This window comes from Jaculus jaculus, chromosome 7 (genome assembly GCF_020740685.1).
Source record: "Jaculus jaculus isolate mJacJac1 chromosome 7, mJacJac1.mat.Y.cur, whole genome shotgun sequence".
In the NCBI taxonomy this organism is placed as follows: domain Eukaryota; kingdom Metazoa; phylum Chordata; class Mammalia; order Rodentia; family Dipodidae; genus Jaculus; species Jaculus jaculus.
Window position 1 is genome coordinate 36,735,080 of NC_059108.1, and position 18,910 is coordinate 36,753,989.

General features: G+C 39.0%; 1 protein-coding gene across 3 annotated transcripts in view; it reads right to left on the minus strand.

Moving 5' to 3' along the window:
* Cdc40 (cell division cycle 40) overlaps window positions 1-18,910 on the minus strand; it is a 45,381-nt gene that overhangs the window by 18,189 nt on the left and 8,282 nt on the right. Inside the window, exons 1-5 of one of the 3 annotated variants that reach the window (XM_045155184.1) lie at window positions 15,293-15,379; window positions 8,284-8,375; window positions 4,859-4,988; window positions 1,788-1,871; window positions 796-935 (exon numbers count right to left, since the gene is read on the minus strand). In XM_045155184.1, coding sequence (XP_045011119.1) covers window positions 796-935; window positions 1,788-1,871; window positions 4,859-4,988; window positions 8,284-8,346 — 417 coding nt within the window. In that variant the 5' untranslated portion in view covers window positions 8,347-8,375; window positions 15,293-15,379. Of the gene's footprint in view, window positions 1-795; window positions 936-1,787; window positions 1,872-4,858; window positions 4,989-8,283; window positions 8,401-15,292; window positions 15,380-18,910 lie in introns of those variants that run through there. The other 2 variants (XM_045155185.1, XM_004660630.2) reach the window with 2 other exon arrangements.

Below are 18,910 nucleotides of genomic sequence, written 5' to 3' on the forward strand. Positions count from 1 at the left end.
CAGCAGCATATGTACATGACTAAGTCATGTGGCTATGACAAACAGCTATACTATAAGCTTCAGGAGGGCAGGATTTTCCTGATCTTATCCATGCTACGTCCCCGGGCCCACAACACTGCCTGGCTCAGTGACAGTGGGATGACAGAGGTGGGGAGGGAAGGGGTAGACGTCTGTAGTTTCATTTTTTAAACTTCATTATTAAAAATAGGTAAGTGGAGCATGGTGGCACAGGTCTTTAATCTCAGCACGCAGGAGGTCAAGGTAGGAGGATCGCTGTGAGTTTGAGGCCAGCCTGAGACTACATAGAGAATTCCAGGTCAGCCTGGGCTAGAGTGAGGCCCTACCTTGAAGAACAAAACAAACAAACAAACAAAAATTAAGGGTTTAAAATAAATTAATAAGTAAAACCCGCCATCGATTCCAGCATAACAGAAAGGCCGGTTCTGTGTGAACTATCTGACCGTCAGGCACAGAACAGTCGAGAGGATGGTTCTGTGTGAACTACGTGACAGGCACAGAAGAACTGCTGTTAGGACAGCTTAACAGCATTATTAAAGCAATGTTTTTATTAGGAATGATTCAATATTCTATTTCAGTAAAAATGTAGAGATAAAAATAAAGCAGAAAAATGGCATGTACAAAAATTGCAAAGAAAAGCCCAGACATTTGTCTAAAATTTCTCAGCTAAGGCTGAGAAATACGCTGAGTTATCAGTTCTCTCAAATGAGTTAACACAGGCACGCGGCACAGACACGGCCCGTGCCTGAGGCGACAGGAGCACGCGGGCAAGCTTACTTCTGAAGGTTTGGCCACATCTTTTTCATCCACATATTTTGCCCATGGTCCCAAGAAGCCGTCAATATTAGATGCATCGTTTTCTTTGAATTTCTTCCTCTTTTCTGTTTTCTTCTGACCAGTTTCAAATACAGTTAAGCCTACATTAACAACAGAGAATGTATGCATGTATGTTTTCTTCAGAGATATAAGCATATATCTAATTTTAAAAAGAAATGAAGGATGATGTTTTTGAGACTGATTAATAGATGGGACATACTGTTTACAATCATCACATTAAAACAAGACAGGCTTATGGGTGGCATGGTTACAATTAACTATGGGTCTCATTTTACACACAGGTGAAGAGGAGAAACTGAAAGGGAGAAAGTCCACTTGTGGTAATTCAAGTCAGTTTCCACTGGGCTGTGGGGTGTAACAAAACAGGCTAAAATTCTATTTAACCGTAATTAGCTCCTACACAGAAGGCAGCTTGGGAGTTGTGGGCTGTCCCTGTGCAACTAGCACACTTCTTTCTCAAGGCATTTTACAAATCTGATTCTAGCGTTCTCATGAGCTTCATGGCAAGTCAACAATGATCCTAGGATGCTTTGTCTTACAAGTATCAAATGAATATGAGGACACGTATTGTAAAATACATATTCAAAGTCAGCTTTTAAAGCAACTCTTTGAAGATGATCTTTAGAAGCACAAAATTAATGTTTTTCTCTGTTAAAACGTAGTTTGACATTAGTGTTGACAAGCCAACTGGCAAAATTACCTATACTTATAACTAAATGACTTCTATGGGTTGGCATGGTGCCAAGCACTCAAAGTGATAAATAATATGATCTTCCTTAGTAAATAGCAAACATCAAGCTTGAAATGCCAGCCAGTCTAGCTGCAGTGCTCCAGCCTGTAGCACTCTGTTGTTGCAACTCAAAAAAGAAGCACTAAATAAAATGCTTGTGTCTTCCTATTGCAACACACTAAGTGTATTTCACATACATTACCTTGATTTTTTTCAGCTTCTTCCACGGAACCAATATACTTAGCAGACACTTGATGATTGTCTAGTGAAGGGTCCAAGGCATAACCTGAAAGGAAATGTATAAGAGACTGATTCCACTTCTTACAATTCATTTTGTTACTGCACACAATGACCCATTTCACATTTTCTTCTCCAGATACTCAAAATCATTTCATTAAGGATATCCCTTCCTTCCTGTGTTCCATTTCTATTTACAATTATTCTAGATCTCAGGCTAGACTATGAATGATTTCAACAAAATTAGATTTCATTCACAGGATGAATCTAACAAATGGACAGTGCATCCCTCTATAAGCTTATAAACACATGCACTACATGTTCAGATGATTAGAAGCTACTTTTTTCCTTCTGGTATTGCATACTATTGTTTATGATATCATTAATTATTAAATTTAGAAGGAAATTGGATGAAAAGCATGTTAAATAAGATACAGCTATTATTTTGAAAGTGCTATTAGTGGTAATGACAGTCTTTCCTTTATCTTAAAATACTACTTCAAAAACCATTCTCTGCATTGCAAAGGTAAGAAAAGTAATGCTATTCCCTGGCATCTAAATCCACTCCAACCAGTTACAGAGCGTGTAGCTACAATAGCTGTGGTCTTCGGTGGTCTAGATGAACTTAGGAAAAAAAAAGTCTGCCTAAGCTAACTCACATTAGTTTTTTCTAATGTAGGTGTGCTAATATAATAAAGGTTGGTAAAAATTACTCACATTTTTATCTCATTTGTTTATTTATTTACTTAGTGAGAGAATATGAATGCTCCAGGGCCTTGAGCCACTGCAAACAAACTCTAGATACATGTACCACTTTGTGCATTTGGCTTCATGTGGGTGCTGGGGAATGAAACCTGGGTCCTTAGGCTTTGCAAGAAAGTGCCTTAACTGCTATAAAACTTTGCAAAAGATTGCTTACAAATATACAGAAAAACATTCAACTGCATTAGTCCTGAAAAATCAAAGGTAGCATTTTGATTACTAAATAAAGGAAAAACAATCATATGATTACTGGGTAAAAAAGAGAGTTTTCATACACAACATTTCCTATCATTTACATGGAGGAATAAATTTAGAGAATAAATTTGGAAAGCAACTTGATAACATATAACAAAAGCTTTATAACACATTTTTGACCTATTCATGGAATTCATTTAAGAAAATAATAAAAAAGAATTACCAAGTTTTATACACAAGAATTCACCACTATACTTTAAAAGGCATTTTATTGCAGTATAATACAAACATTGCATTTTTAATACTGAAAACTGGAACCAACTTAGAATTTAATGATTCAAGAATTTCTGACATAAAGTATAACAATCGGCTGCTTTGTAAAGAGTGCTAATTGTTTACAACATTGAAGTTAAAAATGCATGCTAATAAAGATATGGTTGAAAATTTTTTTAAAATATTTTATTTATTTACTTATTTGGGGAAAATGGGTATGCCAGGGCCCCCAGCCACTGCAAACAAACTTCAGACACATGTACTACCTTGTGCATCTGGCTTACGTGGGTATTGGGGAATCAAACCTGAGTACTTAGGCTTTGCAGGCAAGCGCTTTAACTGCTAAAGCATCTCTTTGGCCCTATTCAAAAATTTTAATTTCCAATTTCAAAGACTGCTGTAGAGAAAATTCTGGGTGAAAGTAAAACACTGGGAGGAGACCTCACTGAGGAAAACCCCTGTAAGACCAGCTATTGAACAGGCCAGGAACTTAGGAGAAAACAGGAGAAAAAGAATTCACACATATCACCAGAAGAAATACCATAAATAGGAGCTAATAGCCAAACTATACAGTAAGAAAATAAAGTAATACAGTAAATGAGACTAATTTCAGTAATAATAACTCTGTAGGCTGGTTCTTTTAATAAACTGTATTATATAAATCAACCAGAAATCATGCACGGAGATGATGACAATGTCACATTTAAAAATAGGAAGTCAGATCAATGTTTGTTCTATATCCCAGCAGTAGTATCCCTTACTTAGAATGTGTTATTAGGCAAAACGAAACTTATAGCAATCTCCTTAGTTGTTTCACATATAGATAACATTAATACAAGTCAAAGGGAAGATTCCTTCCATGGTCTTTTGTAAAGTGAGGGGCCGTAACAGAAAGCCTTACATCCCAGCACAAGAGTGAAAAATCAAGTGGACAGGAATATGGCTGAGGAATTACTACCTAAAGTCAGATAAGAACGTTCTATGAGAAAACTGTAAGACTCAAACTAACTGAAGAAATATAAGCATAAAGAAAACAGGATGTTAAGCTTAGGCTGGCTCGCTTATCAATAAGCATAAACACATTGCTCTCAGTACTAAGCTTTTTTCTAAGGGAGACATACCATGATTCTCCCATTTTCCTATACTATAGTCCACATTCATTTTTACCTTTAGTCTCTCTATCCTTGCCCCTACCTCCTTCTGGGAGAGGCAAACTCACTGGCTTTTATATTTTAACGAAGTCCATTTCTGAACCCAAGACTAAAGCAAATGAATAGCTTGTAAATGTTTAATCCTGTTATGAAGTAACTTGACAAGTAGGTATCAATGCAAACTTTTGGCTTGGCTTCTTAAAATTGCTTGTTTTAAGGAGACTTAAGCTATCAAAACTGTTGCTTAAACCATTCTAAGTCTAAGAAAACAAGTAAACTCTGAGTCTTAGTATTGGCCAGAAAATATAAATATCTGATACCACAAAGGTATTGGCAAGAATATACAAATATTTGATACCACAGAGGTGAGTTTTATGTGTGCCCATTACTTTAGACTTACAGAGAGTTCCAAGCCATGGGAACAGAGCACATTTGACTGGAAGTGCTCATGAAATCTTTTGGGTGGTTTAGCAGCATGAAGTCTTAACTGTGTCTTTGGGGACACCTTGCCATGGTAAAACCTGATCTAATATGTGATCATCATTTTCACAACCACTTCCCATGCACATTAACTTCAAAAATCCTATCACTGATGAATCTGGAGTAATAAAGATGAAGCAGCCTGAGGTATTACACATACACCTCATACTCTTACCGTATGTGGCAAAGGTTCTTCTTTGCTGTTCAAACATGAAATCATTGATATGAGCTGGTTCTGCATATCCAGAAAGCATATTTCTAGGAGCAGCCATCTGCTGGGTTCGAAAGGGATTTTCTGGTCCAAACTGCAATGTTAAAGGAAGAAAGAAAAAAAGAAAACATAAGTTTTGAGCTGATGAAGGCTAGAATTATTGAAATTACTGCACAATGTATTTTCAATTCTATATCATCAGGGGCTGATTAAGCTATTTGGGAACATGCCAGCCCCACGTGGTGTAGTGCAATTAGGCAATGGTTGATTAACGCTGCTTGTCAGCCCCTGAGACAGAGGAGTGTAGCTCAGCTAAGTTACATGTGGTTATTTATTTCAGAGCTTAGTAGCCACTCAAAAACACTAGCTACTGCGTTGTGATCATGTGGGGCCCTACCTGACAGTATTGTTCTGGGTAACTGAGAACTACTGTAGATTTTTCTAAACTATGACTTGTGAGGTTTCTGACAACCTTTTATCAGTAACAGAACCATAATATTGTTGTTTCTTAAAAGCAGCCCATTTTTCCCCCTCTACTGTTATGAGTTCTTGAAGGGCAGAGATGCAGAATCCTCTATACTTACCACAGAAAATAAAGATATCAAGCCGGGTATGGTAGTGTACACCTATAATCCCAACATTCGGGAGTTTAGGTAGGAGGATCACTGTAGAGTTTGAGGCCAGTCTGGGCAAGAGTGACTTCTATGTCAGCCTAGGCTGGAGTAAAACCTTGCCTCAAAAACCGAAACACAACAACTCCCCCCCCCCAACAAACAAATGCCCCAAACAGAAAATACAGATATCATTAAGAAAAGAAAGATTAATCAGAATCCCAGTGGGGGCACAGGATAAGAAACAAGCAACATTCAATGTTTGAAAAAGACATTACAAAACTTCTCTACTCTTAAGAAGTTATACTTTGAATGTCTTACACAAAATAGTGACACTACTAACTTATTCATGATGCTTCGAATCTCCAGAATAAATTTCCAAACATTATGTACTTCATACAAAAATACTGGAAAGTTAGGAGATATTCTCAGTGCATAAATAAAAAAAAGTCTCAAAAATACAATAAAATTTTGGGGCTAAAGTCTTATTAATTTGAAAGATCAAGGCTAGAACAGAGCCAAGTTAAGCATCTTTATTTCCTCAAATAATTTCTTAAATGCAAAATCATAGATTCTAACTTGTAAAATACTGGGTTAAAAAGAAACACAATATAGGGCTGGAGAGATGGCTTAGCGGTTAAGCGCTTGCCTGTGAAGCCTAAGGGCCCCGGTCCGAGGCTCGGTTCCCCAGGTCCCACGTTAGCCAGATGCACAAGGGGGCGCACGCGTCTGGAGTTCGTTTGCAGAGGCTGGAAGCCCTGGCGCGCCCATTCTCTCTCTCTCCCTCTCTCTGTCCTTCTCTCTGTGTCTGTCGCTCTCAAATAAATAAATAAAAATTAAAAAAAAAAAAAAAGAAACACAATATATAGTGCCAATTACTATTAGTTTAATGTTATTATAAAAGGCCCTGGAAAGACCCTACTCTTTCCTTTTTTGTATTTATTTAGGTTTGTGAGACAGGGTCTCACTCTGGAGCCTAGGCTACCCTAGGCTCCCGGCAATCTTCTCGCTTCAACTTCAACTTCCTGTTTTTGCTTTTTTTTTTTTTTTTTTTTGAGAGAGAGGAAGGAGAGAGAGAAAATGGGCTTGCCAGGACCTTCAGCCTGCTGCAAACGAACTGTAGGTGCGTGCGCCCCTTGTGTGCCTATGCGACATTGTGCACTTGCATCACTGTGTTGGCTACGTGGGACCTGGAAATTTGAACATGAGTTCTTAGGCTTCACAGGCAAGCGCCTTAACCACTAAGCCATCTCTCCAGCTCCGCTTTTTTTTTTTTAAATGAAGGTTAAAATGAACAATCTACTTAGGCAAGAATGAACTAAACATTGTTTCAGAGTTTCACAATCTAGCCTAGGTCTGGCCTGGAACTCTCTATATCACCCAAGATGGCCTTTCACTAGGAATACTCCTGCCTCCACCTCTCTAGGGCGGGGATTACAGGTAGGTACCACCATACCCAGGACAAAAGAATGTTTATTTGAACTCTGGAACACCCACTGTTCTTACCCCTGTTTCCCTCCCTCCCTCTCTTCCTTCTTTGTTTCTTTAATTTTTTTTTGTTTGTTTGTTTTTGTTTTTTGTTTCTTGAGGGAGGTTCTAATTCTAGCACAGGCTGTTCTGGAATTCACTGTGTAGTCTCAGACTGGCCTAGAAATCCGTGATCCTAGTACCTCAGCCTCCTGAATGCTGGTATGGTGTGTGCCCCCATGCCTGGCCTTAAATTTTTTTTTTAATTTCTTTATTACTAGCAGAGAGAGAAAGAAAGAAGAGAGACAAACAGAGAGAGAGAGAATAGGCATGCCAGGGCCTCCAGCCACTACAAACAAACCCCAGATGAATGTGCCACTTCATCTGGCTTTACATGGGTACTGGGGAATTGAACTCAGGTTGTTAGGCTCTACAGGCAAACGCCTTAACCACTGAGCCATCTCTCCAACCCTACCCACAGTTTTTGACTGAATATTTTGGCATTAGAACATCTTAGGTCACTATCATTAGAAACCATGTTTTCTGTGATACATTTCCAAAGCCACAAACATAAATGATTGATCTGCCATTAATCAGTACTTTGTCTTCTATAGATCGTGACAGTAGGTATGAAAATCTGAATTTAAATGATGTCAGATTGTTTGCCTTACATATTCTTTGCTGTAGAGGAAAGTTTTATTGTAAAATCAACATAGATTGACAGCTTCCATGTTTGTTTAAAATACTTGATTTACATAAAATTTTTATTATCATTCCCATGAGTCCTCTGTCTGCTGATGGGTGGAACAATAGGGAACAAAACCCAATGAACACTGGAAGCTGCAGCCAACGTTATCTGCTATAAGTGGCATGATTACAAGTCTCTAACATGCAGCACCTGTTGCAGCTGGATGCCACCTGTGAAGCAGCACTGGGTACTTCTGGGGGTGGGAGGGGAGGGTAATCTAAAGGGACAAAGATGGCCATCACTCTTATTATTACTCCTATCACATTTAACAAATTATAAGTCATGGTGCTTACAGCAATTATTCATTTAACAAAGGATATTATGGGCTGGGCACCATTACTCACTGGTTAAAGAGACTTGCTTGCAAAGCCTGATGGCCTGGTTTTGATTCTCCAACACCCATGTAAAGTCAGATGCACAAAGTGGTGCGTGCATGTGTCTGGAGTTGGTCTACAGTGGCCAGAGGCCCTGATGTGTCCATTCATTCATTCATTCTCTCTCTCTCTCTGCTTGCAAGAACATAAATAAAATTTTTAAAAAGATTATAATTTCCAGAGACTTACTACGATCTTGTAGGACGAGAAGAATTCTATAGAGTCTTGGCATTTTCTGCCTCCCTCTGTCATTATTTCATGCCTGTTATGTTCCTGGGTCTCTGTGGATACGCAATTCTCTTAATTCTGGGACAGTCAGTATAAAGCAAAACAAAGCACATAAAATATACAAAAATGACTTTCAAATATTTCTTTCACATTCTGGTAGCTAAGTGTTATGATTTGAGATGAAATAGTCCCCTAAAAGGCCCACGACTTGGGGGCTTGGTGCCCACCACGTGGTGCCACTGGGAAGGAAAACTTATAAGGTGGAACCTGGGAAGGAATATGGCATCCAGGGTATTTTTTGTCCCTGGACCCCTCAGTTCTCTCCCTGTTTCCTGCCCTTAACTTCTCTATAACATGTTCCCACTGCCACTCCCATGATATTCCACCCACATGTACAGGGCGCAGCAATCATGGAAGCCATGAGCTTAATCAACCTTTGCTTCTTAAGTTGTTTATGTTAGACATTTTGGTTACAGTGATTAAAAAGCTAACTAAGGGCTGGAGAGATGGCTTAGTGGTTATGTGCTTGCCTGTGAAGCCTAAGAACCCTAGTTCGAGGCTCAATTCCCCAGTACCCACGTAAGCCAGATGCACAAGGTGGTGCATGCATCTGGAGTTTGTTTGCAATGGCTAGAGGCCCAGATGCGCCCATTCTCTCTCTCTCTGACTCTCTCTCTTTGTGTGTCACTATCAAATAAATAAATAAGTAAAATATTAAAAAAGCTAAATGATATAATAAATTTAGGAGTTAATATATGTTCCAGTGCTTGACAACAATTTATAATATCACTGAATATACAGGATTTGTAGATAAACATATAACATACCCCCATACATGTAAATATATGATATAGTCAAGTAATTAAGTGTGAGTACTTGTGCTTTAAACTAAAAATTGTATTGAAGTATACTACAGTCACTTGTAATCTCTCTATACACACATGTAAGGCAGAAACTTTGCAACCTGTACATCTGACAACAAGTTAATGTTCCAGATACCTAAGAAACTCAAATGAATTAATAGCAGGAAAAACAAGCAGCTGATTAAAAACAGGCAAAAGACTAAGAAATTTCTCAGAAGAGGATATGGCCAATAGGTAGAAGAAGAAATATTCAATATCATTAATCAAAGAAATGCAAATTAAAATCAAAATGAGATATTACACATCTGTTAAAATGGCCATTTATTGTGCCAGGAGTGGTGGCACGCATCTTTAATCCCAGCACTCGGGAGGCAGAGGGAGGAGGATCACCACTAGTTCGAGGCCACCCTGAGGTTACATAGTGAATTCCAGGTCAGCCTGAGCTAGAGTGAGACCCTACCTCGAAAAACAAAAAACAAAACAAAAAAAATGGCTATTTATCAAAAAAACAACAACAAAAGATAGCAAGTGTTGGCAAGGAAGGAGAAAAGGAATCATGTACATTGTTGATGGGAATGCAAATTAGTATAAACCCTGTGCAACCCACTATGGAAGGAGGGTCCTCAAAAAATGAAAATAGAATTGCTATCTGATCTGGCAATTTTACTGTTGGATATATATTTGAAAGAATGCAAACTAGTCTCAACGGGAACTACACCCTCAGGTTCACTGCAAGATTATCAACAACAGCCAAACTATAGAATCAACCTTAAGTGCCAATCAACTAGTGAATGAATAAAGAAAATGTAGTAAGCTGGGTGGGTACACACACCTATAATCCCAGCCCTCTGGGGGCAGAGGAGAGAAGGCATCAAATTTGATGCCAGCCTGATCCAATAGTAAGATCCAGGCCAGCAACTGCTATCTAGTAACACCCTACCTCACAGTACAAATAAATTAAAGAACAAAAAGAAGAAGAAGAAGAAGAAGAAGAAAAAAGAACAAGATAAAAATTCAGTGTATAGGGCTGGAGAGATATGGCTTAATAGTTAAAGCCCTTGCCTGTGAAGCCAAAGGACCCAGGTTCAATTCCCCAGGACCCATGTATGATGCACAAAGGGCATGTGCCTGGAGTTTGTTTGCAGTGGCTACAGGCCCTGGCATGCCTATTCTCTGTCTGTCTGTCTGTCTCTCTTCTATCTCGCTCACTCTCTACTTGCAAATAAATAAATGAACAAATTTAAAAATATTCAATGTATGTGTGTAATGGAAAACAATTCGATCGTCACAAAGAAAGAACTATCACTTGTGATAACACAGATGAACCTGGAGGACGTTATGATGAATGAAATATGCCTGGAACACAGAGAACGATACTGTGCGCTCTCCCTTGTATGTGGGCAGGAAACAGCTGAGCACAGCAGTAGAGGTAGGACGGTGGCTACCAAGAATGGCAGGGACTCTGTGGGTGAATGGGTGATACACCTCAGTTAGATGGAAGAATACATTTGAGGAATGCATTGTGAGTTCAGAATAATAGAGACCTCATCTTGACATTTTTCAACTGTGTGAAGTTAGACAGTTGGAAGAAAAACATTTTAATTTGTAAACATGCTGACAGATGACTCAGAAATCTAGGATTACAAAACAGCGGCTTTCTAAGGCCTGTCAGAGGCAGGACACTGAAAAGTCGGGTGCCTTTAGCAGTGTATCACTGCAGTATATGTATTAGGAAAATCTGTGCTGGCAAAAATGGATTACATGAAATCACAACGATATAAGTTCACATATAAAGAAAAAACCTAAATTACTAAGCTAATACTATAGTTAGACTGCTATTAAATTTTTCATTAATATTTATGATAGTCATGAATATTTGAAATTTTTAAATGTTTTCCAAAAATCCATTAGCTAAAATATTTTCTACAAATTAGGAAAAGATCACAATTCAATTTTGTTGGCAGAATACTGTAATCATGTAAGACATAAACAAAGTCTGACTATTATTACTTGCATAAGAAAATTTCATTTGTGCTGGTTCTAATAACCCTGGGCCTCAGTTTCCTTATGGAGTAATAAGATTTGTGATTTCTAAAGCATTAATATTTATAGCAGCCATTGTAGTCAGAGTTTTAACAGTGAGTAGTATCCCCCCCCCCTCTATATATGTATATAATTTTTCCCTAAAAGTACAATTCCTTTAAGGAATCTAGAATTCTTCCTGAGACCTGTGGGTTTAATATGAACTCAAAAAAACTACTGAATAATTTCTCTAGGGCTGGAGAGATGGCTTAGCAGTAAAGGTGCTTGCTGGTGCAGCCTAAGGACCCAGGTTCGATTCCTCAGTACCCATATAAGCCAGATGCACAAGCAAGTGCATTTGTTTAGAGTTTGTTGGCAGTGGCTAGAGACAGTGGAGTGCCTATTCATTCTCTCTCTGCCTTTCTCTCAAAATAAATAAATAAAATATTTTAAAAAATTTTCTCTCTAAACAGTTCCCAAAGAATTGAATAAAATGAAGAAAACTGGTAGACTGAAACAATGGATTATGTCTTCAGATCACAGTTGGATCAATGAGGAAAAGTCATTGGTTGGAAGGCAGGAGTAGATTTTACAGAACACGCAATCTGGTTAACCCCCAGAATTAGCCAAGTAAAGGCTTGGGGGTGCACCACGAGAGTGACACAATGGCTTTCAGACTGGTCTTCCAGGTGTTGAGAATTTAGAGTGCTCTGGACTTGAATCCCACAAAATGTTACTGGATGGCAGTGTAATCTGAGACTTGGTTTCTCTGCTATAGTTGTGATAAGGTCTATGTACCCCTCAGTACTGTGACTTGACAAGCAGGAATAAATAAATAAATGGTAGTTTCAGTTCACTCATTAATCTCTCTCTGTTCTCTGTTATCATTCAAAACCATGCCAAAGAAACCTGCCTAAATATTCCATTTTGACAGCCTTGCCTCATTGAAGAACCTCAGGAATCCATCATCTATTAAATCTAGACGAAACCCTTCCCTTGACTCAGAGCCCTGCACGACTCTAGTTTCATCTCCCCTGTCATTTCCACAGGCTATGATTTGGCTCCAGGTGTTGTTATCTTCTGCAAAACTTCCTCAGAAGAGTATGTAGCCATCAGTGCCAACATCACTAAACCACAGAAGAAACTACTACTTGTTAATGCCTACTCTGTGTCAGTTTCCTAACTACAGCATACACTGTCTCCTGTATCCTCATAGCTAAATGGAAACTATCTTCATTTTTACTACTATAAGGAGATCACGGCCACAGGAGAGTTAATAGGTAGTCTATCTCCACGTTTCATGTTCTTAGCCTAGACCGTACTGTCCATTTCAAATACTTCTTCATGGATCAATTTTCTTCAGAATATTTATAAACTCTTATTGAATTTATAAATAGTACTCTAGAAGTAGGAAAGGAAGTAAGTCTGGCCTCCATCTTTTTAGTTTTATTTTTGTTTTTTCGAGGTAGGGTTTCACTCTGGCCCAGGCTGACCTGGGATTAACTATGTAGTCTCAGGGTAGCCTCGAACTCATGGCGATTCTCCTACCCCTGCCTCCCCAGTGCTGGGATTAACTGCGTGTGCCACCATGCCAGGCACTGGCCTCCATCTTTAATAAAAAAACATACTTAGCAAATATGAGGCTTATTTATATCTTATTTCTAACAGTTAGATCCTCAAAATATAGGAACTTGAATTTAATCTTGCAAAGTTCCTGGGGACACCTTTCCAGACCCAGTCAGTAATTCTGAGTCCAGGCACAAAGCACAAATTCCTAATTTGTTACACCGCAGATGACAGACTCACTTGGTAACTAAAAAATTCTAACTTTCCTTCCAAATAGTACTTCTTTTCTTTCTCTCTTTTTTTTTTCTTTGTTTGTTTGTTTTGTTTTGTTGTTTTGTGAGGTAGGCTCTTACTCTGGCCCAGGCTGACCTGGAATTCACTGTGTAGTCCCAAGGCTGGCCTCAAACTCATGACAATCCCCCTACCTCTGCCTCCTGAGTGCTGGGATTAAAGGTATGCACCACCATGACCAGCCTTACAACCTTCCTGAACTGTTAACAAGTACGGTAGCATTCCCAACAAAAACTAGTTTATATATTTAAGTTGCAAATCCTTAACATGAGAAAAAAAGAACATAAAATCATAGGATAACAAGAGGCTCACTAACCGGCCAATATCACCACAACATGAATTAAAAGGATCTTTACTATTTTTCTTTAAAACAATTATTTTTAGTATGCATTTTGTGTATGGGTACATGTGGGTGCATGGTTTGTATGTGGAGACCAACAACTTTGGGGTGTTGAGCCTTGCTTTCCACCTTGTTTTTTTGAGACTAGGTCTCTCTTGTCCATTTTTTTACCAAGTATGTACCAGGCTAGCTAGCCTATGAGCTTCCAGAAAATTCTCCTGTCTCCCCTTCCCATCTCACCATCAGTGTGCTGGGATTACAGAAGTCCACCATGGCCTCTGGGTTTTTACATGGCACCAGAGGTCCTGAACTCAGGTACTCAGTGGCAAGTGCTTTATCCCACTGAGACATCTCCTCACTCTGATCTGTAATATTTTTCTTAGAAGGTTTGAAATTTATAATTAGACACAATGTTTCAATTACACAAAAGAATTTAAAATTTCAGAAAAGTAGGTTTCATAGAAAAAGCTAACATCAGAATATTATATACCACACTCCTTTCACATTTTCTCATTTTGTAAATGCAGATGGCTCTATTTTACTGAAGTACTTTTCATTTGAGAAATCATAAAGCACACATGTAACAGCCAACCTCACCTCAATGGGCCAACCAAAATGGTGCCAAGAGAATGATACAGCTTATACAGTCCAAGAGGGTGGATGGACTTACGAAATAATGAAATTAAATTTAAAACAGACTTACTTCACATCCAGAGAACAGCTGAACACTGTCTAAACACAAGCATAGATAGCTTTGTGCTGCATTTTTCAATGGCCATCTTTCAAGTGACTATGGAAATTTATGACGCAAGTACAACATAGCTTTGGAACTATGAAATGTCCAAAAAAGGACAAGGGCCATAATGCTACAAAATAAATGCTAGTAAAATAAATCCTCAGCTTCCACCAAGATGCAATTAGCTATATAGCTCCTCACTTCCTCCCTTAAAATACTTTTAAAAGGGCTGGAGAGATGGCTTAGCGGTTAAGCACTTGCCTGTGAAGCCTAAGGACCCCGGTTCGAGGTTTGACTCCCCAGGACCCATGTTAGCCAGATGCACAAGGGGGCGCATGCATCTGGAGTTTGTTTGCAGTGGCTGGAGGCCCTGGCGTGCCCATTCTCTCTCTCTATCTCTGTCTGTCGCTCTCAAATACATAAATAAACAAAAAAATTTTAAAAAATACTTTTAAAAGATTCTATTAAAATTTTTTTTGGTCTTAGGATTATTTTCTACTTCTCTTATTGTCAATCAAGCCTCCTTTTCTATTTACATTTCATGAATGTCAGCTATTAAATAAACTTTAATTTATGGGTAATATTCAGATTTAATAATGGACAAGAGACTTGGTTTCTGTCTTTCTCTCCTCCATTTTCTTCCCCCACTGCTTCTATTGTGACTTATTAACAAGAAAACAAAAGAAAAAGGCAGTCTGGTAGTTTGGCTTCACTCACAGCATCAAATACTGTGACAATTTTCCAACAGTGTATAAATATAGCACTTTAGGGGCATTTGTAATGAAACGGTTCATTATACACTATGTACTAATGCTAATACACCAATGTTTCTTTGTAGTTAATTACATTCTTTTATTGATGCCGAGAGGAAGATGTCCAGTTAATAGTAACAAACTAGATATTTTTAATTTTATTTCTGAAAAGACAGATCCATATTACCAGATGTTTGTATGCAGGAAGACAAACAGCTAATAGACTTTCAAAAAGAATCTTTACCAAAGCTTATTATTTAGGTTTTTAGAGATTCTAAGAATATATTTTCTTTAAAAAAAAAAAACCTATAAATAAACTTCAGTAAGAAAACTTCAACAATTGTTTACCTATGTATAATTTGAATACTTAGCAAAAGGGATATGAGATATGTTTTCTTACCTCAGGAGCAAACATGGTCTCATAGGTAGGGTTATACTGGACTTCCTTGACAGCGGGGTCAAGATGAACACCAGTCTCCAAATCTTCCTAAAAGGAAGTCATATTAATGTTAAAAATTTGATAAGTAATTATTTAAGAGCTACATCAAAGTCACGCCAGCCTTTCTCAACATCAATTTTTATTACGTTAGTATATCATTTAAAATCGCAATTATGAAGGATTAATGAAAATAACATATATATGTAATTTTCAGTCTAAAGATGTCATTTTTGTGCTGGAGAGATGGCTTAGCAGTTAAAATACTTGCCTGCGAAGCTGAAGGATCCATGCTCCACTCTCCCAGTCCCACATAAACCAGATGCATAGCGCTGTAAGCACACAGGTCACACAGGTGCACAAGGTGGCATGCACATCTGAAGTTCGATTATAGTGGCTTGAGACCCTAGTGCACAAATTTTCTCTTACACACACATTAAAAACAAGTCCTTGGGCTGGAGAGATGGCTTAGCAGTTAAGCCGTTTGCTTGAAAATCAAAAGGACCCAGGTTCAATTCTCCAGTTCCACGTAAGCACGTACATGGTGGCACATGCATCTGGAATTCGTTTGCAGTGGCTAGAGGCCCTGGCATGCCAATTTTCTCTTTCTCCCCCTCTTTCTGTCTCTAGTAAATAAATAAATAAATAAAATAAAATCTTTTATTTTTTTATTTTTATTTATTTTTTATTTTTTGGTTTTTCGAGGTAGGGTCTCAACTCTGGTCCAGGCTGACCTGGAATTAGTTCTGTAGTCTCAGGGTGGCCTTGAACTCACAGCGATCCTCCTACCTCTGCCTCCCGAGTGCTGGGATTAAAGGCGTGTGCCACCATGCCCGGCTAAAATCTTTTTTTTTTTAAAGTCCAGTCTGTTGGGCTTGCCTCAAAGTAAAAGTTATTTCTTTCTTTTCAAAATACTGATTAATCAATTGAACATTTCTGAGTAAGATACTACTACTCAAACACTTAAATTAAGAGATCCTAACTCTTTTTTATTGATAAGAAGAAGTGATCTAGTTCCAAATTCAAGAGGCACAACTTCTCGTTTTTTTAAAAAATATTTATTTATTTGAGGGGGGACAGAGAGAGGGAGAATGAGTGCACCAAGGCCTCTAGCCACTGCAAATGAACTCCAGATGCATGAGCTCTCTTGTGCATCTGGCTTACGTGGGTACTGGGGAACTGAACTGGGATTCTTAGGCTTTGCAGGCAAGCACCTTAACAGCTAAGCCATCTCTCCAGCCCTGGTTTAGCACATTTCTAAAGTGGTGAATTCTAATGTGTAAAATCTGATTATATTGTCTTAAAATAAATTTTGCTTATGTTTTCAAGGTAGGGTCTTGCTCTAGCCCCAGGCTGACCTGGAATTCATATGTAGTCTCAGACTGGCCTTGAACTCAGTGATCCTCCTACCTCAGCCTCCCGAGTGCTGGGACTAAAGGTGTGCGCCACCCCACTGGCAGAGAGAGAGAACGGGTATGCCAGGGCCTCTAGCCACTGCAAACTCCGGATGCATGAGCCACTTTGTGCATCTGGCTTTACATAGGTACTAGGGAATCTAACCCAGGTCATCAGGCTTTGCAGGCAAGTGCCTTAACCACTGAGCCATCTTTCCAGCCCCCAAAATAATCTTTCAAATTATGAATTATTAAGTTTATTGAGGGAAATCACACATTGTGGCATTTAGGAAACATGCTCTCATGTGCAAGCACTGAATTGTTTAAGAGAAATTGAGGGGTTTGGGGGGGGGAATGGAGTACAGCTGCAAGCACATGGACTTGAAAGAAACTGAGGGTTTTAAAGAGAGATTAAAGCTGTAAACATGTGGACTTGAGAGAAACTGAGGCATTTAAACAGAAATCAGAGTAAAGCTGCTGGCACAAGAAAAGCAGAACCCAGGAACTTGTGTAGGGAAACTTGGGAAGAACCAATTCACACATGGCAGATTCAGAAATCAGAGGAAAAGCATGCATGTAACCAAAGAGAGAAGTTACTCCCAACTATAAAGCAGAAACAGGCAGAAAAGCCATCCAAACCAAGAAACAGTCTTATGCTCTTCCCCTTCCAGGCTGGGTGAGGAGGAAGCAGGACTCGTGTATATCCTTGTGACCTGAACTGAAGAGAGGAAGGCAAGCCAAGCAGAGAGGTGGAGTTCCCCCAACTCCTGAACTAAAATTTTCACCGGGAAATAATCACTACTGTACATCAGAGAACACAGGTACTTTTGTTGAAGTACCAGCATTAGAGAAGGGACTAGAGTAATATGTAAAGAGAAGGTAGCTGAGAACTTCTCACACAAGAGCCACACTCCAAAGCAATCAACTGCTATTAAGAGATAATTAGGGGCTGGAGAGATGGCTTAGCAGTTAAGCGCTTGCCTGTGAAGCCGAAGGACCCCAGTTCGAGGCTCCATTCCCCAGAACCCACGTTAGCCAGATGCACAAGGGGGCACACGCATCTGGAGTTCGTTTGCAGTAGCTGGAGGCCCTGGCGCACCCATTCTGTCTCTCTGTCTCTGTGCCTTTCTCTCTCCGTCTGTCACTCTCAAATAAAAATAAACAAAATTTAAAAAGAGATAATTAGGAGCAGAACACATAAAGAGAAGCTCACATGTTTATCCTATAATAAAAATAAAGAATGTTGTCAGATGCTGAAGACCACAAAAGTATAGATTTAGTAAAGGAAAGGAGGAAGGGAGGAAGGAAGAGAGGGGGGACCTATGCCTCAGATAAACAAGGGTGTCTATATGCTGTCAAAAGACACAAGAAAACCACTTTCAAAGAAAACCAGCTACACAGGTAGTTGCTTTGTCATCAGAAACACTGAAAGTCATAAAACAGAGTATCTTAAATTACTGACAGAAAATTGTCAGCTAAATAAATTAAACCCATGAAAAAGGGTTAAATAATAACAGTGAACAAAACACACACTGAAGCTGGGCGTAAATGGCACGTACCTTTAATCCCAGCACTCAGGAGGCAAAGGTAGTAGAATCTCTGTGAGTTCGAGGCAACCCTGAGACTACATAGTGACCTGAGCTAGAGCAAGACCCTACCTCAAAAACAACAACAATGGGGCTGGAGAGATGGCTTAGTGGTTAAGCACTTACCTGGGAAGCCTAAGGACCCCGGTTCGAGGCTCGGTTCCCCAGGTCCCACGTTAGCCAGATGCACAAGGGGGCACACGCATCTGGAGTTCGTTTGCAGTGGCTGGAGGCTCTGGCGTGCCCATTCTCTCTCTCTCTCTGCCTGCCTGTCTGTCTGTCACTCTCAAATAAATAAAAATTAAAAAAAGAACAAACCCACAATCACTGAAAGTCAAACTAAAAGTAGAATCAACCACTTCATTAAAAGGTTAATGAAAGAGAATACTACAGCCAGAAAACACGTGACCTTTTGTATTTAAGATGCGAGAATTATCATCTTGAAGCAGGTATGTGTATGTACACCTGAGCAACAGGTAAGACAGGTGGGTGAATAAAATTAAAATGGTTTTTGGAGTTGTCTGGAAGGAGAAAGTAATGGCTTATTTAAACAGGCCATAATTTCTCTGTTTACCACTTAATGGAATCTGACTGATTTATAA